The sequence below is a fragment of the Lepisosteus platostomus genome, chromosome 20 (assembly GCF_059453375.1).
Source record: "Lepisosteus platostomus isolate fLepPlt1 chromosome 20, fLepPlt1.hap1, whole genome shotgun sequence".
Classification (NCBI taxonomy): domain Eukaryota; kingdom Metazoa; phylum Chordata; class Actinopteri; order Semionotiformes; family Lepisosteidae; genus Lepisosteus; species Lepisosteus platostomus.
This window is the reverse complement of record NC_142630.1, coordinates 12,337,904-12,364,066: the sequence shown is the minus strand read 5'-3', so window position 1 is coordinate 12,364,066 and position 26,163 is coordinate 12,337,904. Positions and strand designations below refer to the sequence as shown.

At 34.7% G+C, this 26,163-nt stretch overlaps 1 protein-coding gene across 7 annotated transcripts in view; it reads right to left on the bottom strand.

The window, feature by feature from the left end:
• znf536 (zinc finger protein 536) overlaps positions 1–26,163 on the bottom strand; it is a 172,701-nt gene that overhangs the window by 7,515 nt on the left and 139,023 nt on the right. The window contains exon 6 of one of the 7 annotated variants that reach the window (XM_088613651.1): positions 7,245–9,591. The exons of the other annotated variants lie outside the window; for them this stretch is intronic. Within the exon in view, the coding sequence (XP_088469777.1) occupies positions 9,488–9,591 (104 nt within the window). The 3' untranslated portion in view covers positions 7,245–9,487. Of the gene's footprint in view, positions 1–7,244; positions 9,592–26,163 lie in introns of those variants that run through there. 7 annotated transcript variants of the gene reach the window in all.

Here is a 26,163-nt window from a genome sequence, read left to right as displayed (position 1 = left end):
CCATTTCAAGTGAGAGCAAACAGCCAGGTTTTTTTGTCCTTGAAAATAGTTTGATCAGCGTTTTGTTATTTAGATTAAGAATTTAGCAGCCTGTCCTTTGATGTTACTGTATCCATGCGCAAATTTAAACTTCTGCAAATGTCTATTGTTAAAATGACTTTGTCAGTTGCTGGACTTTAGAAAGGTTCATTGATAAAGTCTACACTAAATTAACAATGTAACAAAAATCATTGGCCCATATCTTTAATGATATGACGTTGGCCTATTTCCTTAGTTAACCAGAAATTTATGTATTAGTGAAGTTAAGCAGACATTCAGAAGGTGAAATTATAACCTTGCACTTCCGCTCTCTTACCTATAAATATTCTCCTGCTGTACACCCCTTTACACACATCTTTTCCAGCAGCCCTCCTCCACCCCATCTTCACCCTTACAGCACTCTCCCTGGTTACAGCAGACTCCCCGGTCAAGGCTGCTGTTTTCTTCCTAACAAGTACACTATTCTTTAACATTCTTCATCTCATCCTATCACAAGTAATTACAATTTGACTGAACAACTGAAATAAGAGTTGGTAGAAGTATTAAAAAATGTTCTATTTGTATTTATTTATAAATATTTATTTTATCTTGTGAAGACAAAGAAAGCCAAAAGATACACAAAGGATATGGTTCTGAGTTAATTACTAGAGTAGCTTATTAATAACTGTTCCAGAAGGAACTGTTAATACTCAGAGTAGTGTTTCTTCCAGTCCCTTTCATTGTAAATCACACCGTGCCTAATTATGTGCATTCTCATAGTACAAGTAACAAGATGTACAGTACTCTACTTGTCTGTGTAGGTATTTATTTAGAAGGTAAAACATAGAAAGTATAACATCTACAATTCCCAGCAATATGTGTATGATTCTTTTAAGTATGTAGGCATTAGTATAAATAAAAACCGAAAACCTGTTGGTAATCAAGTTTCTCCTCATGTGAATTTACATAAATGAAAGCTGTATGTCCTAATCCGATTGCTATTAAGCGAGTTTTATGTACATGCCTTTAGTTAAATGTGTAGCCGTTTAATTATGGGATACTTTGAATTCAAAGAAATATGTGGTTTTGTTTCTGTGGTTAAGTAATAAAGGAACAGCTCCTTTACCTCTGATTGGCTGAAAGAGCCAGCACCATGTGTTAGTACAGTATATTTATCATGTGATGGATGTGATTTGACAAGTTCTTTCAGCAGGACCTACAGAAGTTGTTTGTGGTTGCAATGTTGGTCTAGGAACAAAAAGTTCTTGAACATTCATTCATTTAGTCATGTTTTTAATCCCCACAGAGAACCACAGGATTATTTACTGAGCCATGAGACTAGACTGTTAATAAATGTTATAGTTTGAATAAGCAGCACAAAAACTAATGTTTCAGGTATGCAAACAGTTTGTTTATGATACTTTTATTAAAGCAGTTCAATGACTAGATAGCAAAGATGTCCCTTCAACAATTAACCGCCTCAAATAAATTTAATAATTGCTTGGCATATTGCAAATATCACTGATAGACTTTTGTTTGAAAAAATAATGCAATTATGCAGACAGTGCAAAAAAGAACTGTCCAAACTGTTGAATACTTGTGAGGAAGATGTGTGACATACAATTAAGTTAACCATGGGAAAAAGAAAAACAAGTAGGAACAAAAGTACAAAATGTGTTGGCTCGCCAAATTATGTGCACCAGGTGCTAACCAAGGACTCAAAGCTAATTAAAGAAAAACATGCAGATCATTGTTATAATATAAACACAAGATTTCTCATGGGCTTATCAAGAAAAAAATTAAGGAAGAGAAAAGGTTTAAAATAAAATTGCAACTGGGTAGTCACAATGAACTCTAACTGCTAACTCTGCTAACATCATTGTATCTTGTACAACGAATGCTACAATAATTATAACAATTACACGTACATAAACCCTTTCCCATTATTAGGTAGTTAAAGCTTTTTAAAAATGTCTTTCAAAGAAGGATAGACAAAGGTTATTTATCTGTATTAACCTGTTATTCCAGGAAAAATTATGTTTCTGCATTGTGTCAGAAATATCTTTATTTACTCAAACAAAGGGCATACTGTAGAAAGCAACGGGATGAATTTCTCATAAAGCTACATTTTTCTCATTTGCTAAAACAGTGAAATTGCAAAAGCATAATTTATTATCCTCCATCAGAGAGGCTTAAAAAGACTTGATTAAAATGAAAGAAAATCTTCCATAACTTTTACAGTCCAGATTGTGGGTATACATACGACAGTGCTTTGCAATCTCTTTGCTCAGCTCTCCATTGCTGAAGGGCCTATTTGTCTGCTTTAAGTGAAATCACTCAATTCTCAAAAGTCAGTGGAGGACTTTGGAAGGGGGAGGGCTGGGAAAGGCCGCTCCAAATAAGTTCCATTAATCAAAAACCAGAGTCTAATGTAACTAATATTTTACAATTAGACGAGACAAGATGGAGCTAAAAGCCATCTATCTCTCTTACACCACATGATCATCGATTCATAATCCGAAGCCTGAGAGTCGCACAAAGATGCATTTACGAGGAAAGGAGGGGCGGAGGTGGGGGGTTTGGGGGGGGGGGGTTGGGAGGGGGTGTTGAGCAGGAGATAATGAACATGATGAGAAAGAAGGCTGAAGGCTGAGGAAAGATGACAGAGCACCTCAATGGTGACAGATGACACAGAGCTGAGTACTGATACCTGACAGACAGCAAATGATGACTGCAGCGCTTTCCCACCACTGTGATCCTCAATTATCTCCGTGGGGCTATGAGAGCACAAAAGAAGCTCAGCCCAGCTACTTACTACCCATCACAGCCGATGCTGTCGTTTGGCTGAAGTGCCAGCCTGCTCTCCTCAGGGTGGGCACTCTTTCGTTCCTCCTCTCTATTCTTTCTGTCTTTTTTCCCACTTTATTTCATTTTCACTTTTCTTTCCATTTTCGCCCTATCAGACGTTCCTAGGAACTGCGGATGCTAATGTCAGTGTTCTCGGCTGCTTCAGGTTAATACAGAAGCATTGCAATCTTATCCACAGTTTGGTGCTAATAAAATGAAAGGTTTAACAACACCAATGAATCTTTTCTTTCCTTTTTTTCATCCAGTTGTGTTGCTATTTTCCGATACTGCCACCTTCAGGCACATATCGCTTACTGTCTATTTTATTACTATTTTAGATTATTTGTGCCATAAAATGTTCCTTTAGTTTCATGGTTTTATTTTTTTCCAGGCAGACTTGTGTGCATACATTGTATTGTGTGTGTCACACATAAGTCATTTAGAATCTTTTAAAGAGCTCCTTTGTATGAAACCCTTTCAAACACACAAAATCAAGTAAAGCAGTACTGCTAGTACATGTGAAATCCCCAGTTCATTTAGTCTCAAATCCAATAAGCACAAAATACAACCACATTATGTTACTGTGATTAGAACCACATAACCACATTATGTTGCATCACTAATAATTTTTCATCAAACCCTGGGCCTAACATTGTAAGCAGCTTCCTTTATATTACACAGCTAATTTTGAAAACATTTTACTGGGAACAGATACAGACCACCGTGTGCTTTTTTACAAAGGTAAGAATTAGTTTGCACTTTGAAATAATATAGCAAGCCTGCCTAATTATGATGTTATATAATTCATTTTAGTATGCCAAATGATGTGCAACTTTTGGGGAATTGTATAAACTAATGTATAAACTTAAATATAAATTACAAGGGCAGTATTTGAGTAAAAGTAAATATGTGCTCTCTTTGTCAGTACATTGGGCAAGTTTATAAAAGCTGAGCTTGCAGTCACAGTACTTCTTCGCTGAAATACTAAAGGTGGTCTTTAGCTCCCTCTAGTGGTAATTGCAGAACATGAAGGGAAGGCCCTGCAATATGGAGGAAAAATTAAATACAGCTGAACAAATGAGCGTGAGGACAGGTTCAACTAGGGGTCACCATCTGCACGGTTACAACTGTTGGCACACTTGAACTGAGCCGCACTATCATCTTAAACACATCAACTGATGTACACATTGCCCGACAATATGGTGTGAAGAGAAAAGGCATGGATCTGGACAAAAATACATAGAGCTATAAAAACATAAATAAAAACAGCATTTAATCTAATAATGTCTGGCCATATATATATAATTTACACTGTTATATATATAATCATACAGATCAAGCACAATACATATCATTACTATGCTGCTGTCTGTTTTTTAAAATTATTATACCGTATGTGTACCATTAACGTGATTCCAAGCAATTATTTCAGTGGTGACAGTAGGCTCAGCAACATAGCCTGTTTTAAAACTTAAACCTTTCATTTCTTGCATTTAACTGAAGACACAAAGCTTTACAAAAGAACATCTTCATTCCTATCACTCACTGATGTCAAATATGTAGGTGTGCTAATGAAGCAAATTACCATGCAAATTTATACTAAACAGCACTAAATTCAATTTCAAAGTCCTCCTAATTTCATTTATAAATACCTAATACATCGTTACTCAAAGTACTATTAAATTTATGACTGCAAAAAAAGCAATGTAGTTACTTTTTCAAGATGTCGATTTATTAGGAACAGATTTGTTCATCACATGTGCTCAACATCTGGTATACTAAAGATTCTTCTTTTAAGAATTCATCATACATTAACTTCAGACATTTAGCCCGCACAAGAACAGTTTGCTTAAATTTGGGTGCATTTAAAGTGGATTTATTTTCTACAAATATTATCAAATAATAATACAATGCTGTTAGACTAGTATGTAAAATTAATAAATGTATTCACTTGTAGACACTATATACTGTATACAGTGTATAAAAGCTTGAACATGCTGTATACTGTAGATCTTTAAAAACTGCATTATCAATTTGTATCAGTGATGCTTCTTAAACTTAGGCACTTAAATATGACACCTTCCTAAGGTTCAAAATCTGGTTCCTTATACAGTATTCTGTACAAAATACTTTTGTTGATACAAAATACTCTTGTTGAGACTGCTTTAGTAGGTACAGAATTCAGATAGTAACATGCAATTGTTTAATTAAAGGCTGTTATGAACTGCTCATGTAAAGTGTCACATCTCTTGAATAGTAAATCTATTTGTATATGTCAATAATGGCAAGAAGACAACAAATTGGAAAAAATAGCTCAGCAAAGTTTCTCTGTGAAAATTATCATACCTAAATATCCCATTTAGGTTTTGTAAATTTGAGAAAAAACATGTTTTTTTCAGTCATTAAAACCTTTAGTCACAGCAAAATAAGCTGGAAAAGGCTAGGGCATTTTCAAACAGACATACAGTAATGTTTCTACCCCAAAAGGTTTACAGTAAACATACTGTATGACTATCAAAATATATGACTAATATATGAAATATACGACTCTCAAAGTACACATGAATATATCTACAGAAATTCCATATTGTCAATAAGCTTATTAAACAAATTAAGAAGCATGAACCATAACAATCTCTTTCTGTTTCAGGAATAATTGTTTGCAATTCTACAGACAAAACCAATTACATACAGTATCAGGCGTGTGGGCACAGACAGACAGACACATGATTGATAAAAGAGAAATGAAGATGCTATTTGCCAATACTGAAATAACACTGGACTGTGTCTGACTTTAACAGGTTTTGGAATTAACAATACATTACCTCAAGGGCATAGCACTACTGTTAGGAGCACCATAACTTGTAATATTAGCTGTCATAGTCTGGGCCAGTTATGTGTTACAAAGACAGTTCTGTACCCCTCCAGCAAGTTTCTTGTATAGCACTTAACAGAGAAGTCAGGGAGGAGAGCAAAAGATACATCATTTATATTGCTCATCTTTCACAGTGTTGTAACAAGTGCTTCAACAACAACAATGAAGAAAAGTGCTCCGTTGAACACTGATCCTTCACTACACCGCTGAAATGGATTTTAACTGTAGTATCTGCCTGTGTCGATTGCCAAAGACACCATATATAATATCACAAAGATTAACGCAGAGGACACTCACAGCATGAGTGGAAACTATTGGACATAGAGCACAGTCACATTGAAGCTTGGTGAGAAACAGCAATAACAAATCCAAATCTGAATGATGTACATTAGCCATTGTTATTTAATGGTATGTTTTCTTGGTACCTCCAAATACAGAATTGTATGTATTTTAGACTGAATTGTGTAATCTCCAGTTCTTCTGTATCTTCCTTTAACTCTCCTCCAAAAAGAAAACAAGGATTTCTTCAACATCCCTCCATTTTGCTACAGTCATCAAGCTTGGGGGTTAGATTTTGCAAGATCCAAAATGCAAAATGAGAAACCATATTAATGGCATTTCTCATCTGACCCATCTCCCAACTATCAAAATACAGTACATGCCTGAGCACATCCAGGCAAGTTAGCCCCAGATTTGAAAATGAGTCTTTGACCTGCAGTTAAAGCCAAGAACAGAAAATACATCTTTACTCAAAGGGTTGTGGGAGTATGGAACAAGATGCCCAGCCTGCGCTATTGAAGCCAATAACCTGATTTAATCAAATAAAATGGCTGTATGAGATCCTTGGATCAATGAACTACTTCCAAATATGCTAGATGCGTCAAAATAGTCTCCTCTTGTTCGTAAACTTTCTTATGTTCTCCAATTTGCTGATAATCCACATTCAGACTGAGGTTAATGCTGGTATAGAATTCCAACACATTGTAATAGTAGTTCTGGGCAGCCGGGTTTGAATCCAGTACAGTGCACTAGTAGGTCTGTAAAAGGCTGTTTTGAAGAATGACTTGGCAAAGCACCTGCTGATATCTAGCCACAATTTGGTTTTCAAGACTACTACACTCACAGATATCAAATATGGACTGTGGTGTCCAATAATGGTTGACAATACGTGGATTACAAAATATTCACATGTACTGTATGTAAACTCTTTTAAAACTTTTTCTACATTTTTAATTTTATCAAATAAAGTCATATGGCCTCTGCTATCACCAGCAGGCAAATGTAAGATGGAAACTGATTCTTGAGACTTCCTTCTGGTTACAGTATTCGGTACTAAATATTTCTTCTCAAATAAATCTTAAATTCAAACCAAATTTGAACAGATAAAAAAAAATAATTAAAATATTTAAAATAGTTTAGATGAACCCCTGGCTTGTTCTATAATTTGACAGACTATTCCAGAAATAAGTGTATGAGACCTCCTTTTGTATGAATAGAGACATCATTTGAATACATACTGTTTTTATTACAAGTACAGTTCAGTAGTTACAAAAACAAAAAGCATTCAATGAACTTGCACTGAAAACAAAAAAAAACCTAAAGTCACAAGACAATTTAGAATTTAGCACTTTAATCTGTTCAGAAATATTTAGTCAATATTTCTCCAATGGAGCACAAAAACATTTTAGGGCAATTTTGGGGGTTTTAAAATTCAGTGACATGCAAGCAAAGCTATATAGGAGTTTGGACCCATTATCAGGCCAATTAAACTTCTGTATTAAACTCTGAAATTGACAATGGTCTGTATTTATTGGTATTGAGTGTATAATTCTGTTTCACCTCAGTTAGACATTGGTCTCTGACATGATACAACTTCTCAATATTTTTTACTAATGGGTGTCATTTTATTTAGGCAGGATCACTAAGAAATGATGGAAAACTTTCAAAAGGCAAACTCATGTAGTTTTTGCATATTAATGAGAACTTCATGGTAAATTTTAACATGAAATCTTCAATAAGAAATTATGTATTAGCACAGACTGTAAAAAGTAGTCAAATTCATATTAGATACACTTACAGTATTTTACCAAATAATCATTACCAGCGTAATACATAAATTCAACAGGTAAGAACTTAGCAAACTTTGTTGGGTTCACAGGATAACAAAGACTCATTTTACAATGTCAATGAACACACAAGATATTCAACTTCTCATTTTTTGGGTGCACTAGATATTTTATGATAATATCGTAGTGCAAAATACTGTTGAAAGAGGAAGTTCTGTCTATGCTATGTGTAGATATATATGGATATAGTTTTGCAGCACATGAAAAGATTGTCAGTTTTTTAATGTAGAAGGCAAAGTACAGTACTGTGAAAAATAATTAATTCTAAAGACTACAGCCAAAACAGCTAGCTTAATAGATGCAACAGTGTAGAACTGTATCTAGGGCTAGACAATAATTTTACAGTTTTTCTTGCTTTTAAACTAGTTAATACATAAAATCATTTTAGTAGTCATTTTTAAAACATTTACCTGTGGCAGAACTTTAAAAACATCAGCAACAACATTGTTCTTGAACATAACAAGATGTAAAAAAGCACAGTTGCTTTTAAGATTCTATATTTCTAGCTATTGTGAGCAGACTTACAGTATGTAAACTAGATACATCCGTTACATCTCTGCATTTTGCTTTTTCACATTCACAATGTTTTTTTTTTACATTAAGTTCTTTGAGAATCTACAAATCTACATTCGAACAAACAATGGACAATATCCACATTTACTACATAAATCTACTTCCTCTTTTAGTTTTTTGTTTCTTAGTACAAAGAATTATGCAGTATCCACCAGTGATAACATTATTTTCTGCTGTTTCACAATTGGAATTGTTATTTCTGCAGCGGACTTTAGAAATATTAATGTTCTGAGGTTATGACAGCACAATGTAAATATTCATACATCCCAAGCAATGCACCATGATCCCATTTGCAGACTAGATAGTCATCTAATAACAAGTCAGTCACATGGGTCTGAACACATACTGTAGATAGGTTATGTAAATTGCAAAGGATCACTTTAACTGACCAAAATTGTGCTTACTTTTCAATCTATGTTCCATTTTAAAGATGCAGCATACAATACAATTTAATGTAGCTATTTAATACTGCACAATGTTGTGAATTGGCTAACATCTGATTACCAACATCATATAATGGGATATGTTTTAAAAATAACTGGTATGACAAAATCATGTTTTAAGGAAAATAGTTTGCTTTCATTACTCAATATGATTGTAAAAATGATATTCATAACAACTGGTGATACAGGTACTAGAGAAAAGATGTCTGACTCTGAGTAAGTGGCAAAACAGCAGATTTCACCAGGTAAAGAGCAGGAACTACCTTCAAGGAATGTAAACAGACTGCACAAATTGCATTTCTTTCAGATGACAAAAATATTAAAATATTGTAAAATGGAAGAAACAAGGTAGGAAACCATGATATCATATCTTAAAATCATTCTGCAGACAATTCTAGAACAATGCAGCTTTATGCCCAACAATTTGTTACAGTTTTAAAGGTTCCTGAACATTCCATCCACAGAAGAAGCCGATTCAAGAAAATGGTGTTCCTTCTCTTTTTCAGTGTTTTAAAGTCATAGCCTCAGTTCATTCCTTCATGACATGGATTTTTTTCTCCAGCTGAACAGCTCACGCCGAGATGCTACTTTTCTTCTGCTTTTCATTAGTCTTTGTTAAGTGAATCCTCCTGCATTTCACTCAGAACTGCTAGGTTACATTCCTGGGGAAGATCGTTAGGCAGTTCCTCCTCTCTTAACCACTGACGAACTATAGTTTAAAGAAAAAATGGAGATTAAATCTAATTCCTGCTGAATTCAATCAATCTGACATGTGCATCAGACACAATCTAGTTTGTTCCAGTGAAAAATGTCTTGGTTTTTGTATTAGTCACTTTTCGATAGTTACTAAAACGTTTTACTTAAATAGGCTGTACATACCTAAACATTTCAAGTCTATACAAATGGCATTTTGCACTGGAAAAAATGCTGTATATGTATAACATATGCTGTCTTATTACAAAACTAAATTTCATACATATTTTTTATGTATACTGTATGTCAAAATAATGTGAAATAGATTATGGCATACAATTATCATAGTAATTATCAACAAACACTGATAAAAACTAATGGCAACTAGGAAAAAAATTTTTTTTTTCAGCCTTCTTTTCCAAGCAAGTTTGTTTGCTAAAGTGTAAATCAGTTCTAAAATAATTCAGATGCTATGTGCAGTTTTATAAAAGAAAGAATGTTCACAATATTAATCATATACAGATCTACAGTTTAATCAATTAAGTAAAGCCATTGCATATATTGAAATGACATAAAATGACAAATACAATTACTAAATAAAATAAAATTAAAATACTAAATATATTTATTTTAGCACCATCCATCTAGACATATTCTAAACTCTTTTCCCAACTCAGGGTCACAAGCAAAGTAGTTTTAGCATGGTCTTCTTAAACTGTGCAGTACAATAGTGCATATGAGAGTCAATATGAAAGAGAAAAGTAGCAAACGAAAATCGTTTGGATTTCCTGAACTGGAAAAGAGCTCACCCTCATTTCCTTTCCTAAAACATTATTAGTACTGAATGTGATTCCCTTCTCTCCCTCACTTACATCGTTTTGAATCCCACCTCCACCCCTCGTCACTCTGTATGGGGGTCCCAGCCTTCTCGACCTGTGGCCAGGAGGTCAGCCCTCAGCCAAGCCGGTTAGGCCACATTTTCCCCAAACACTTCATAACCTTTCAGTACACTTAATTCTTGGGTGTTGATATTCCTAGTGAAGTCTAGATCAGATTTGAAAAATCAAACCATTTACCAATTGCAAATGTTTTCCAGAAGCTTCTTCTTTGTATCTAACTGATTCCCACCATTTAATACCATAGAGTATTAGGTTTGTAATGCACAATTAACAATTAGATTAAAGCAAAGTTCAGTAGACTAAGAGCTTTTTTTACAGTATATGCAATTAGCCTTACTAAAAGTATATGAAGGGCACTAAAAGAGAGTATTTTATCTTAACATTTCTACAGAACAGTTTGTTGGATACAATCTTTACACTGTAGTAGTCCACATACTGTACTTGCTGTTCTGTAATAAAGCCCTTTGTAGAAAATAGAAGGAACATTACAGGTTGGACACTAGGTGGAGCAATGAGCCTCACTGACTAAAACCACTTCATACAAGATGCCGTGAAGACGCACAAAAGATAATTAAACAAATATATTCCTTGGTGTTTCAAACCCAAAGCTTGTAGTTTCCCGTATCAGTGTGCTTTGCACACAAAGTCAAGACATGCTGTTTAATGTTATAATGTTATGATAAATTATAATACAATTGTAAATGTATTCCTTATTAAAAACATCTTGATCCGTTAAACATACTGTAATTATGCAAACATGGGAGCTCATGCTAAAAAAGCACAGCCCACTTCCTTAATTTAAAAAAAATGAAATACATTTTAAAAAATAAAAGAAGTGACAGATTGAACCACATATTTGCTTTTCACTGATCATTAAATAAGCAACCTACAGTAGAATGTTATTACTTGATCCTGTGTCTCCTTTCCCCTATTGACTGCCAAAGCAATTGAGAGGTGTTTTGATAGGTTCTTTTGTGTTGTTGCATATTGGGCTTATACAGTATACAGTATTTGCTAAAGTTCCAAAGAACTTTATACTGTTTTAGTATGCTACCAATGTATACCATTTTAATTGGACTGATTGCTTTATTAAGTGCTAAAAATCTTAAGAAACTATTTCAGTTTGTCAGAAAATAAATTAAATGGTACTGAAATATTAAAACGTTTGAAATACAATTCTCCCTATTTCTATGGTGGTTTGGCAATGCTTCTATTTGATATGCTTCCTTTTCTCCCGATAATGTAATTGACATTGAGCAACAGGAATGACAGTGTGGGGAATGGTGCTATACCAGATAAAATGATTGATTGATTGTCAGCTGAATCCAGCAACAACCAGCCTTCTCAAGCTTAATTTAAAATCACTGTGCAGTGGTAGGATATCTCCAGATGGAAGTTTAAAATTTAGATAAGGTGAACATGCATGCTATTACTTATTGCTATGCTATTGCAATAAGGAAAGAGCGTTTACTGATAATTTGGCTTTAACCCATTTGGTTTGAGGGGCAACCACCTGGCTATATAGATGAGGAAGACAGAACTCCTCCCACACCAGCAATTAACCAAAAGGTTACTGCATTAGTAGTGGATTGCTGGAGATGATGGAAGGGTATTAGACTGACAAAAATCTAAAAGCCTATACTTATACCCTATTGACATAATTATTGGCAACAGTCTCTTTGAACTCTAAGTTCTAAGTATCCTAAGTACATCTTCACTCTTAAATGGCATTAGTTGCATTTCCTTTCTGCAAGAAGACCTTCCAATACATGTGTGCATATTCATTATATATACTGTATATATTTTTATTAATAATTTCAATTCATTATAAAACTGTCTGATACATATTTTCAACGGTTTACCCCTTTAAAATGAAATTACTTTTCAATTTTATGCAACTTTGTCACCTAATTGCAGCACATCACATACTGTATATTACCTAGTTCCTATCTACACAACTTCTATATCAACTACTAATTTTAAATTTAAATTAGTCATTGAATAAAGTGTTAGAAGAAATGTATTTTATGTGAGATGAGTAAATTGAACAAAGTCTAGAAATAAATTAGGTTTTTTTTTTTATTTAAGCCTTGGACTCCCTCTGCTGGCAAATAATGTGAAACCAAGCATTTGTTTCAGCAGTGACTATCCTTACGACACTGTTTAAAATTATTTTTAAAAAATGAATCCTAAAACATTAGGAAAAGCCCAATCTAAAGCAAGATCATCATAGACAATCAAAAGGAGAATTTTCTTAAACTATATTTTACAATAATGTGTTTTAGAAAGACTACAAAAGTTAGGTAAAAATAGCCTAACCAATTAAAATAAATTATTTCCTCACATTCATGACCCGATTGCCTATTTCTCACCCGGCTACCTGTTCTCAAAAATACCTACACTTTGTTAAATATAGTAGAACCTCAAATGAGAGTATTTAGACTCAGATTCACTCATTTAAGTTGCATTTTGCTTAAGCGGTTAAATTGGATCAATATCCAATGATTAATTTTGACTTCAACGGTAGTAGACTTATGATTCACTACAACTCAGTACATTTTTATGAAGCACATTCTGATAACTGAATTTAGACTAATGGAAGAAAAAGGAAATATGAAAATGTAACACCCAAACCACAGATTGCGATATCAAAATAAAAACGGTTTCTTTTTTTTTTTAGAATGCAAAGATGCAATCCTTTTGCACAGCTTGTGTTACAAAATAAACCATCACTCACACTACCTTTTAGGGCTTTGTACTTTAACAGACATCCGGAAACATGAAAAAAAAATAAAAAATGTTGTTTTTGGCAAGGTAATATGTATTGTACAGGCAGTATTTATAAATATGTAAATATGAGAAGTGCACATGGCCTGAACACAGGGAAGTGCACTTAAAAATATTTTTAGAAGGTTTTAATGAATACAGGATGTTTATGAATACCATGGCTCCGATTCACAAAGACTGGAAGAATTCCCCTCAAAGCAGAATTCGCAAAAGCCAGCTTGCTGAATATTTCTGTTAAAATTTGCAGTATAATGTGTGTTGTGGTTTATGGTGAAATTTCTTATAAATGGAAGACAACCTTATTGAAGTGCATGGAAAGAACTACAAATGCAAAGTGTGGTGGAAAATTTTACTGGAGCTGTCCCAGGGGTGGTCTACATGTGCCACAAAGATTTTGTTTAAAGGTTTATTGTATAATATGTAATAGCTTAAGGTAGGATTTGCAAATTGCATAATCAAGAAAAGTGTTGGAAAGTCAATAGTTTCAGAAGAAAATACATACTGTTTGTTTACTAAATTCAATTTTTTTAATGCCAGCTTTTAACACTGTAGATCAATAAAAAAAATGTTTTAATATGTGCCATGCATGATGTTGAATACTGAACTTTTAAAAATATTTAAAACGCTGGCTCAGATTCTTAGATGCCACCAAGTTTACTCTTTTATCCAGTAAAACGTGAAGGGCATATCTGACTTTTGAAAGTCACTGTCCCATGCTTAGAAGAACACAGAACTCAGAGCGAGCATTGCAGGCTTTACTGATATAATTTGTGCCTCTTACAAGACCAAAAGAAAACCCTTCAGAGTCTATCTGTAAATTATATGACTAAATGAATATTATCATTTTGATTCATAGTGTAAATGGAGGGAGGGAGATTGCAATGTTTAACAAAAATGCTTAGATATTAAGAGAATATGACCTTGATATGAATCTGAGTTATACAGGGCTTGCTATATCCTGTATACAGTATATGACAATGAACCTCCCCCATCCTTGAACTCAAAGTCTGACAGGTTCAGCTTTTTTTTACTGGAGCTTGACCTTCTGACACTTTCACAACCTTGCCTTCACAAACAGGGAAGGTAGCAGCCAACTCTCCTAGGCTGGAGCCCTTTGCTTGAAGAAGTTACTTCAATCATTCTTTTTGAGCTGCTAATGAATAGTTCATCTCTCGTGCCAAGCCTTGCCTCGTCTCCTCTTAAACCTTTACTCATTATTTGTTCAGTCTTTTTCCCACAGCCTAGACAGCCTGTCATGACAGCTTAAATAAAACACTGAATTAATGGTAGGAAATGGCATTCGATTTCCATTTGATCTCCTAATAATTTCTGCTGAAATGATAATTAGTACAAGCTGTATAAAAAATAAAAGGAAAAATACGTTTCAGTCACTACAAGGTATTATCTTTGTCGATATATTCAGAATCAACAAATACATTTTTAAAATATCCCCCCCATCTGTTGGCGACTCCAGTTCACAATTCTTTTCAGCTGACATAATCCAGATTGATTCGTTCAGCAGATAAAATTCAGGCCACTTCTGCCCTTTATAGGAGGAACATAATACCAGTCTTTATTCAGTAACAATGTAACATAATGGGATTGGAATGTGCAAAATGACTGCATCTTAAATTACTGTGACACACAAGGGCCCAACACAAGCTGTGGTTTAATGTAAAAAATCATTAAGCACAGATTACTAAAGTGCTCCTGCATTAACAAGGTCAAACCAAGGCTGTTTAAAGATTTAAAAAAAGGCATAGATTTTGCTTTCGCAAGGTCGGTGTGCTCTTATTTTATTTAAAAATAAAGAGTTTGTTCCTGCCTTTTTGTAATAGCAATAAAAAGATGAGCTCTGAGTTTGTATAATAATGTTATAATCAAGATGAGGTAATTTAGCCCATCAATACTTGTTTGGTTTCAAATAATTTCTTTTACAATGTCATCCCCATCTCTTCCTTTTCTCTACAGAGCAATTTCAAATAAGATTTATAAATCTTGCTTTGTAGTGTGAGTGTGTGTGAGTGGTGGGGGGCTACACTACTTACAGACAAATAGTAAATATATATCATGCAGGTAACCTTAGATTTTGAATTTAGGAAAATACAAACTGAAGCAATAACCAAAAGGCCTTACACGCATGTCTTGTATTAATTGTTGGTATTAATCTTATAGTCCTCTATTCCCCAAAGTGGGCCTTATTATTCACACATGCATTTCACAACTATCTAGTTACTAATTTTGTAACACATCAGCTTGCAGTGAGATGTGGTGCTTGACAATGCTGAAAGTCTGTCAACCTTGGATATTATTTCCTCAGTGGAAACAATACTGTCAGTTTAGAATAATATGAAAGGCAGCAGAATGGGCCTTTCATGCCTTACTGGAATGTGTCACTGCAGAAGTAAGATTTAATAAAACCAGAGAAACAAGGTAGTGTAGGCACATTTTTGACAAAGTGCTTTGTCCACTGAATAAAGGACCAGTGCTGAAATGTGCACTGCTCTATGATTTTATGAGTTTATGATTGGAGCTAACAAATGTTATATCATATAAGAAAAGAAAGTCTTCAGACAATTTCAGGTATTGGCCATGTATCTTATCTGTCTGTGCTTTCTTCTACAGCTTTTACAGTGTTCTGATTGCAAAAATCTCTACGTGCCTGCAATACTGCGTATGACCAACTATGTGTTTGATTGAAGTTGATGAAAAACACAGAAATTTACTAACAATTCTGCTTTCCTTCTAGAAAATTCAAAGTGAGTAAAAAATTAACAGAATAATCCTACAATGATGAACACTGCAAACTTCAGCTGTTTCTCATCTGTTGATCTCTCCAGATGAAGGTCTTTTCATTTACCAGGAGTAGATGGTAAATCATCAGCACCTGGTTATATTTTAAATGCACTTTCACTTGCTTCTTCAAGTCTCCAATGATTTCATGTTCATAGTATAACATCTGGTACCTGCAGTTACTGGATCTCAATTAAGATAGCACTATTCTGCATCAACTTTCTGTGTCACTGAGAAAACAAAATAAACCACAAACTACAAATTTGAGTGCTTACAGTAGAAGGAGCTGGAGACAAGAAGAAATGACTTTTGATATGTGTTCTTTTACGTGCTTAAGTTAAAATAAACATTAAAATCAGAATAATTAGCATTCCTGATTTAAAATAGGAACGCAAAAAGTGGTATGATTATGTAAATTTAAACAGGATTTCCGCTTACTGGATGCATTTCTATCCCATTCTAATTTAAAATCTCCTATTAAAATGTTCTCCTGGGAGTCCAAGGGTTGCTTAACAGGATAATTATGATAGACAAAGCTTCCAGGTTCATTTTCCTCTAAAGTGAAAGGCTGAGACACTAGAGGTTCGTCGGCCAAATTTGCCCTGTTTTTAGTCTCTTTGGAATATAATTTTTCCTAGATGGTGTTTCATCCTATTTAAATGACATATAGGCACTTTGTAAAAAACAAAAATAGATTGTATAAACTTTTAAATTCACAGTGAATATTAAGGTAGGCTACACATTTTAAATAGCACTTACCCTATCAAGCTACACGTATATTAAGAAAGGATAATTACACAGTAAACATTAACACCACATTTTTAAACTTGCCATAGAGCTAATATTCGGATGTTCACTGTATTTTCAATATATTTTTCAAATACTAAATTTCTGTATCATGTTGTTAATAATGCAATACAAAACAAAGAAACTTACGCATTTAAAAAAAGGGCTAGACAGTAATCTTGACTTTAAATCCTGCGATTAGAATTGGGAGTATTTATATCTGTAACATCCAAGGACAAGAACAAACATAGTGAGTTCACGTAGCTCTCAGCCTAAGCTACTACAACCAGTTACAGTGCTATGGAGTTAATATTCTTTATGAAAGAATAAAATAATCTTGGTGGGTTTGTCTTTAACTTTAATTTATAGCTTTTGTGTCAGGGAATACATTTAGAATTATATCATACATTACTCAGTCCTGAAGGTATGCAACAAAGTGAAGGGAACACAAATAGCAGCCACTCCAGTAGTAATGCTACTTATCGAGATTAAGCACACTGATTTAACGGACACCTGGGATAAACTCTGACATGACATTTCACTTTACCCGATGCTGGTGTGATGCACGTTTCATGTTAGGCCTTGCAATGAGATGACAAGTGCTGTTGTCCAGCGACAAAAGCACATGACAGGTAGGTGTCACAGACACAGAGTGCAGATGTATTATCGCTCTCCTACTTAGACAGGAATGACATCCCTTGAATCTCAAGAGACAATGCTGCAGACTTGCTAACCTTATTGTGCCAGCTGCACGCTCAACAATATTGACAGAGTCAACCATTTCTTGTACATCAGCAGAAGAAAAACATACTCGCCGAACTCAGACACACCGCAACGTTTTTCGAGTTTGGAATGATAAATTGCATGGAATTGGAAATCTGGTTGTCAAATGCAAAGTTAGAAAGGACCACTGTGACACAACATTTAAAGTGAAGAGTGTGCAGAAAAAAAAATTATTAAAAAAAAATTATTGTGAAGCCTTTAACATAACGTATGAATTTATTACATATAAAAAGAAGGATAATCAGCTTTACATGTATGTAAAACCATTTCAAGCAATCCATGAAATGGAACAGAATACAATTTGGGATGAAAGTAAAAATAAACAATTCTTTATATTCACACAATGTCCTTAAAAATTATCTTTCTAGAAAGGCTAGAAATTTGAGTATACTGTAAAATTAATATCCATTACCTCAAGCTTATTTAAAAAGTATGCCATAAAACAGTAAAAAAACAAAATGTAAAATAAAACAGAAACTTTATCCATATGTGAAATTTTAAGAACAATACAAATTTATGTTTACTGTAAATCACACAAGTATTCTATGTAATTACACATTTATTTCCATGTCTAGTGAGACATTATAAGAAAAAGCTATTTCAAATTGCATTTTGGGATAAACCAGCAAGGGTAGTTCTCCTTTGACACAAAACAACAATAAACAGTTTTGAAAGATCAAACCTGTTCTTAGGAGACCAAGATTATATCTGTGCTGATAGTAATGGCAGGCTTTTAAAAAACATTACAATCTTGATTTGATGGTAAAGTAGGTTTTAATAACTCACTGAATACAAAGTTTACTTCAAACTTGCAAAAGGTGATTAGTCTTTTCTTTCTCACAGAATTTTTTAAGGTAACTACAGTGATTAAAATCTGATGTTTAGTAGTGTCACAGATGTCGGAAGGGACGAGCCGTGGAATGGTAGGAGAGCGGAAAAAGACCCTATGCGTAGCGGCGGAACGGGGAATTAGCCCGGGCTCAGCAGTGCAGGAGTTTAGGAAATGCCGTATAGAAACCTATGCCCTCAGGACACAGACGGAGCGGCGGCTTGGTGCCCCAGACAGAGAGACACCAGAAGGACAGCAAAGCACAGGAAACTAGGGACAGGACAGAGTAGGAGTGCCTTCTGGCTGCAGAGGGCGTGACAGTACCCCCTTCCCCCCCATGGGTGGCTCCTGACGCCCAACAAATAAATGAGCTGCACAGCACTGGGGGGAGGAAAAACCTAATTTAATGTAAGGAAACCTCTGGGAGTCCACAGCTGAGAGCTGCCCCCTCCTCCAGGGTAGAAACCTTTTTTGGTCAGAGGAAGGGGGGGCAGGGGAAGAGCTCTGGAGACTTAAAACAAAAAACACATGTACACAAGCACAAACAAATAAAATAAACCTGGGAGACTAGGGTAACAAACCACACAAAACAGGTAGGAACCAAAGGTTCCGAGAACCAGGAAGTGAAAAATCAAAACACCAAGCAAAAACAAAAATAAAAACACAAAAACCCTGGAAAAATACCACAGATTGGGCAAAAAACACATTCAACATTTTATCACTGATATCGGAGTGATCAACCCGAGGAAAGCCAGGCACAGGGCCCGCTCACAGGCATGGATGACCGGATTGATATCCAGCAATGAGGATAGGAGAGCCAGCTCAACATTCAATCACGGAAGCCGGGAGAGACAACCTGAGGAAAGCCAGGTATTCATAAGCGGATGTCGGGACGGCATACCACTGAATGACCCGCTCACAGGCACGGAAGTCAGGAGTAGCATCCCGCGATTAGAATAGAAGAACTGAAAAAAAAAGCCCAATGAAAAAGAAAAGCTGCGGGAAGGCAAAAATCGCCGCTCGCAGGGTCGGAGATGGCTTAGCATTCTGTCACGGATGTCGGAAGAGATGAGCCGTGGAATGGCAGGAGAGCAGAAAAAGACCCTGTGTGTAGCGGCGGAACGGGGAATTAGCCAGAGCTCAGCAGTGCAGGGGTTCAGGTAAATCCGTATAGAAACCTATGCCCTCAGGCCACAGATGGAGCAGTGGTCTGGTGCTCGGTGGGTCTCAGGACATCTGGAAGTCAATGCTGAGCGAAGGGGAAAAAGTGACCCGGAAATATATAGCCCAAGAGAGAGAGACACCAGAAGGACAGCAAAGCACAGGAAACTAGGGACAGAACAGAGTAGGAGCACCCTCTGGCTGCAGAGGGCGTGACAAGTAGGGTGTGGGGTACGTATATTTACTGTACATTAACAGCATCCTCTCTTTTTCAACAGCCCCTTTTGTTTCATTTCAAAAGTGTGAGAATATATTTTATTTAATATTTATTCATAGCAATGCTTATAAGATTGGATGATGTTTACTGCATGATGATGTTTACTGCAAGCATGGTACTAGCATGTCATAAAAACCAAGTGAAATCACAAGCCTATGCCATATAGAGAGTAATAGTGAGTAATACAGCATTAATGAATCAACAGCGTACTATAGAGAGAGCACATATTGAAGACGATATTCTATATAACAAATAGGAATGTAAGTACAATGGAAGACATATTTATCATGGGAGAGTTTAGTTTTTCTCACACAGATCGGGAAAAGTTTGATCATCATCACTTGAAATTGAAATGATAGACACTGCTACTGACTGCTTGCTTACCCTGTTTGTCAGAGTACCTACAAGAGGGATGGCCTGTGTTTATCCATTCTTTTTCAATAATCACTTCAGATTAAGGATAGAGAACAATTAGAAAACTTTGATCATAATGCAGTATGTTATGCCTGAAGTATTTTATAAAATGTACTTGTGAATAAACAGGTAAATGAAAAATGAGTTTAAAGCCGAAAACAAAGGTAAATTCAAGCAGGAAGACTATGAGAGCTTAAGTAAAACAGCATAAAATAAACCCATAATCAGTGGAGAATGTTAGGTTAAAGATATCCTGCTAAAAGAACACTGAAGATTCGTTGCACAAATAAATAAATCAAAAGCTATGAAGCAGTGAACCAAATGGTTAAATAAACCAATTAAGAAAAAATACAAGGATAAAGGAAATATTTTATAAAATGAACAAAACTAAAAAGTGGTGCAATCAATTATAAATACAGGTAAAAATAAAGGTGAATGAGCACCACATACTGTAGATTATATTTAACACAGTATAGCCAAATGCAGATTATTACATGCAGGTTGCAAAACAATAAATTATGAATACAATAAGCTTGGCTTCACAAATGTGTCTATGGAAAAAAAAACTTTTGACATCACCCAGATGTCTTTAATGATTCATCATTTTTGTCTTCTAGACAATGTGGAGAACAATAAAAAAGGAAATCAGAACACTGCATTTGTACTGTATATATACTGTAGTCAAAAGTATAGCATTTCAATCTAGGTTGTTATAATCGTGCAATGCAAAAGATATTGCCATACTGTGATCAGGCTAGAGTGACCAAACACATTCCTAGGAATGTTTGGTTCTGAAAGGCTAAAACTAGATCTCATAATCTACAGTAGTTCTACAATCAGATCTGACTCTCCAAAGTCAATGCATTGGAATTCTTTCGAATCAGAGGACACATGCAAAAATAAGAGGGAAATGATTCAGAAGTTGAGTCAGGAAGCACTTTTTTACAGAAATATGTGTTGCAGTCTGGAACACACTACTCATCCATGTTATCACATCTGATATCCTGGCTTCATTCAAGAAATGGCTGGATAAGATCCTCAGATCATTTAGTAACTGACAACCAAGTGAGCTAGAGAGGCTGAATGGAATCCTGTCCTTTGTAACTTTTTAAGCTCTTATGGACTGAGCAAAAAAATCCCCTAGGCATGAAATCAAAGGGTTAATTAAAGAGGTGAACATAATCTGAAACAATAGGTAGGATGTGTTTTGACTTTTTGGGTACTGGTCATTGCTGTCACCTTGTATACTTGTGGTAAAAGAAGCTATACCACATAAAGGGAAAACATGTAACAGAATAGTCATGCATTTGCATTAGTGTTAATATGGTGATATAAAATAAAAAAAAATACATCTAACAATGTATTGCTTTAGAAGTAAATAGTTAACATATTATACTGGATTTCTGTGTGTACAATGTTGTGTTGTGTACAAGAACAATTGCTATCATATACTTAATAAGAGAATTACTCCAAATTCATATAACTCAGTTACATTATAGCAAACAAAGTTTAAGTTTATTGCATAAAAAATGCTTAACAATCCTAATGACTGTTTAAATGTATTTTTCTATTTTACTTTTTTGACATTCGTGGAGGGACTTACAATAATAACATTCTTTCAGTTAAATGTTACTTTTTCCCAGGCTGTGAAATGTCAGTAATGTGAACAATTACCCATTTTCTAATATAAAACAGTGAAATATACCTGGGATTATAAGCCATTGACAAATAACCTTGCTGATAGATGTGAACTAGATTTTGTTCAAAGCACTCAGACAGCCTCAAAAGAGATTAGCAGTTCTTATCAGGTCAATGATGTCACTGGGGAAATGTGTTTAAAGTCACATTGATTTATTGAAAGATTTCCCAATAAGAAGACATTTTCAACTTTCCACCCAGTGTGTGCTGTGAACCCAGACTGCATCTACAATGTGCTGAACCACAAACACTGTGGAAGAAATGCATTTACACAATAAACTGGGAGATTTTGTTTGATGGGTGAGATAACAGTCTTCTCTCCGTGCAGTTCGGACTACCACACGCTGTTCAGTCTGCTGAAAACAGTGACTGTCGAGTGCTGTGACACAAAAAATTGACAAGAACGTATAACAAAGGCCCTTTGTTCCCCTGAGTGAAAGTGCACAGTATTAATTTTACACTATTACCTTCTTAAAAGTAATTATAAAACTTTAAAGAAAAAGTCTGTGGGAACAGTCGGCTCATGCAGACTATAGCTGAATGGCCTAATTTGGAGGAAATGGGTAATAGAAGAGTCTTGGTATGTCAGTCAACACTTGTGTCCCCAAAAGATTAACTCCTTGCATCTCATCACCATCTCCTGCTGAATCATTTCCATGCACACTATTTTTGCTCAGTACCGCAAAATCAAACCGAAATGCCCAGTTTTGGAAAGAAGTTAATAACTAAGGAAAAATAGTGCTTTGCAACCTCATTTTGATATAAATTGTCAGCAGTGGACATACTGAGATTATCTTGATATTTTAGATTGGTTTTGTTGAGTAGTCCATATACTGTAGAAACAACTTTCCTTTCCTTGTTAGATAAATGTGGTATTTGCTATGTGTTTTCACCTGGGGACTGCTAAATTTCACTCCATAAAGCATTCGTAAATCACTGTTAAACTAACAGTGATTTAAACTGTTAAACTAAGACTATCCTCTAATTAGATTTAAACTGTTAAACTAACAGTGATTTAAACTGTTAAAATAAGACTATCCTCTAATTAGAATAATGTGCCATTGTTTCCAAGTTTGTGATTCTCATTGGTTATGCTGAATACAGTCTAAAACAGAAACACAGGTACAATTTAATTAAAGCATGTTTAATTTTTATATAATTTTAAGGTTTACTTATTGATTATGGCACGATATTGTTTTTATATACACAAATTAAAAAAGCTCCAATATGAGAAAAAAAATCTCAAGATGTCCTGACTGCTCATTTCATTTCAAAGTTTCAATAAAACTGGGCTGAATTGCTTCTGCTGTAAAGTGATCTCTCTCGTTTAGAAGAAAGAAACAAAGGCTTTGTATGCAGCATCTGTTTATAGTGTAACTGTACGGTATGTAAAGATAAATAGATACAACAGAAGAGACACTAGAGAGAACAGACAACACTGTGGAAAAAAAATGATTATGTTTTTTTTTAGATGGTAGAATGAGTGACAAGAGTTCAAGGTGAGATTCACCAAAAAAAGACCCGCAGGCTGGTTGAGTGTAATGGTCTTTTCACATTCTTAAAATGACATTCTGCATTCCATTAGGTTCTTAAGAAGAGTGGCAATATCCTTCTTAATACCATCTAATGCATGCAGATTATAAAACGTTCGCATACCACATATACTGTATATTTGTGAGGTTTGCGTGGGTAACAAAAGGCAGTTCCATAGTGTTTTCAGTGTCATGTGCTTTTCCTTGTCTTGTCTTCAAAAATTGGGGAGATTTTTGTTCAAGGAGATTTTACATTGTCAATCCAATCTCGCCTGTGGGATTATGAGTTTTGGATATGAAATTCTCACAGTGATGAAGTTACAAACCTCTACAAGCAAACTCAAAAAGGGAAAAATACACTTTAAAACTGAAAGGCATCCTTTGTTATATTGTACGTATATATGCTCTTTTCACTGGTCAAAGTTAGCAACTGTATGTTACACTGATGAACTGTCCATGGCCTTTGACTTTATACTGTACTGTATATGCTACAAGTGAAATTAGAAATCTCTTAAAATGGTTCCTTTCCACACAGTGCTGTGAAATGGCATAGGTACAGTATTTAATTTCCACAATTCTTAACAACTGCACAGGGTTAAAACATACCATAAACCAGAAAAGTTCCTTGTACGATATTCACATTTTGTATGTACTGTATGTGTACTGTATGTATCCTGCAGTGCAAGTCTTAGAAAAATTTCTTTTGCTCAGCTCTTTACATCTAATGTTTTTAACATTAACAGCACAACTGTTTTGATCTTCTGCTGAAATTGTAGACATTCTGTTTTAAGATAACAGTTAATCCTGACAGATCTCTATTTTGCTGTACAAAAAGCTTTATGGATGTGGAGAGAGAAACAAATCATTTTAATGACAAGGAACACCTGACAATGAGTCAATTAAATCTGATTGGTAAATGTGATGGATTAAGTACTACAGCATGTCATATTGGCTTCTCACGCACAGTGTACCTTGAATTGTTGTGATCAAGCTTTTGAAGATTCTGATCAATGTGAATTAAAGACTGCTAAATGACAAGACTTGTTTCTTCTCATTAAAGCTTTAGTGATAGCAGTTAAAGTTGTTATAATATTAGAAAACAGTGTAGCTGTTGACTGCGCCTAACATTTCTAAGACTTTGGTACAACAGTGAATATACACTTTTCATCTATAAATAAATTTAATTTCTAATAATAAAAACAAATCAATATAATAGAAAAGACTCAAAAAACAATTTCCTGAGGCTACTATACAAGCTATAAACCCACCTACATTTAAATGAATTCCTCTATATTTGCACTGTTTATTCATGCTGTGTGGGCACTAGAAACATTGCTAACACTGCAAACTAATATGCAAACTGCATGATTGGACAGATGACCATTGTCAGAGATGAAGTATGATTTCTTCTGGCAGATTAAGGCTCTCTCTGACCTGTACAAGTAATTTTATCTGACACACACACATGAATAGGGCCTGTTTTACGATTTAATTCCATTTCAACGTTTACAAGATATCAACTAATGCTATCAATTGTGTAGTCTTTATTTTACTTTTTTTCAGAATAACCTCTAGGTGGTGCTACTCTTTTATGTGTCTGGATTTTTACAAGACAATAAAAACATTAATTTGCTATGAAATCATTTTTGACGTAAATGTAAAATGGTGCCCATTCGAACTCAGTAATGAAGCATGGTGCATTTCTACAGCTCCTAATTTGACTAGTTAAATGACTCCATTACGTGTCTAACAGACAGAGGCGAATAATTTCTGGTCAGTTGATGCTCAGTTACCCGCATCATTTTGCTCTGAAAAATAAAGTCCCATATCTACTTTTCTTTTGTCTTGCCATTTTTAACCCTCTCATAACTGGCAAAAAAATTAGAGAAAGAAAACCTTTACATGAGTCACAGAAGCACTAAATAATGAATGGGGAAATTAACAAATTAACACATAAACATTTTCTGACGTACATCAAATTTTCACAAGAATTTATGTATTCACAACCTTATCAAGGCTCGGAAATCAGGTTTGTCATAAGAAATAATTGAAATATATTAAATTATCAAAAGGCCTTCTATCGGTGTCACAACTCATGAAGAATGCAAAATGCTTTAACACAAGGCGGAACTGAACTGTGTTTATTTCTTTAATCCATAGCATCCTGTCCATGTGCAATTGAAAATCATTTATTCGTTTGTTTATTTATAATACAATTTTTTAAAAGAGTCCTTTGTGAGACAGCAACATGAATAGCTTGTGCCAGTATGTAATTACTAGTTTAATATTAGCTACTGAGAACTTCATCAACACATTAAAAAACATCTTATTCTGTACTGACCAACTAAATACAGTAGTATGCTACAAATACCCAAATTCAGGAGATTTTATGGAATGTATGTGTGTGTATTGAGGGTAGGGGTTGATATAGCAATTTCAATTGCAACTGTCCAAACTGATTGAAGTTCAATCTTAATTTTTTAAAAAAGCATCTCTCAATTTTGTCACTAAAATGCTCAAGGTAATGCATTGCACTTCGTTTTTTCACTTAATGATTCTTAAAAAATGATTTAAAGTGATTATTAAGTGACCATCACATATTTGATGGAATTAAAAACACATTCAGGGA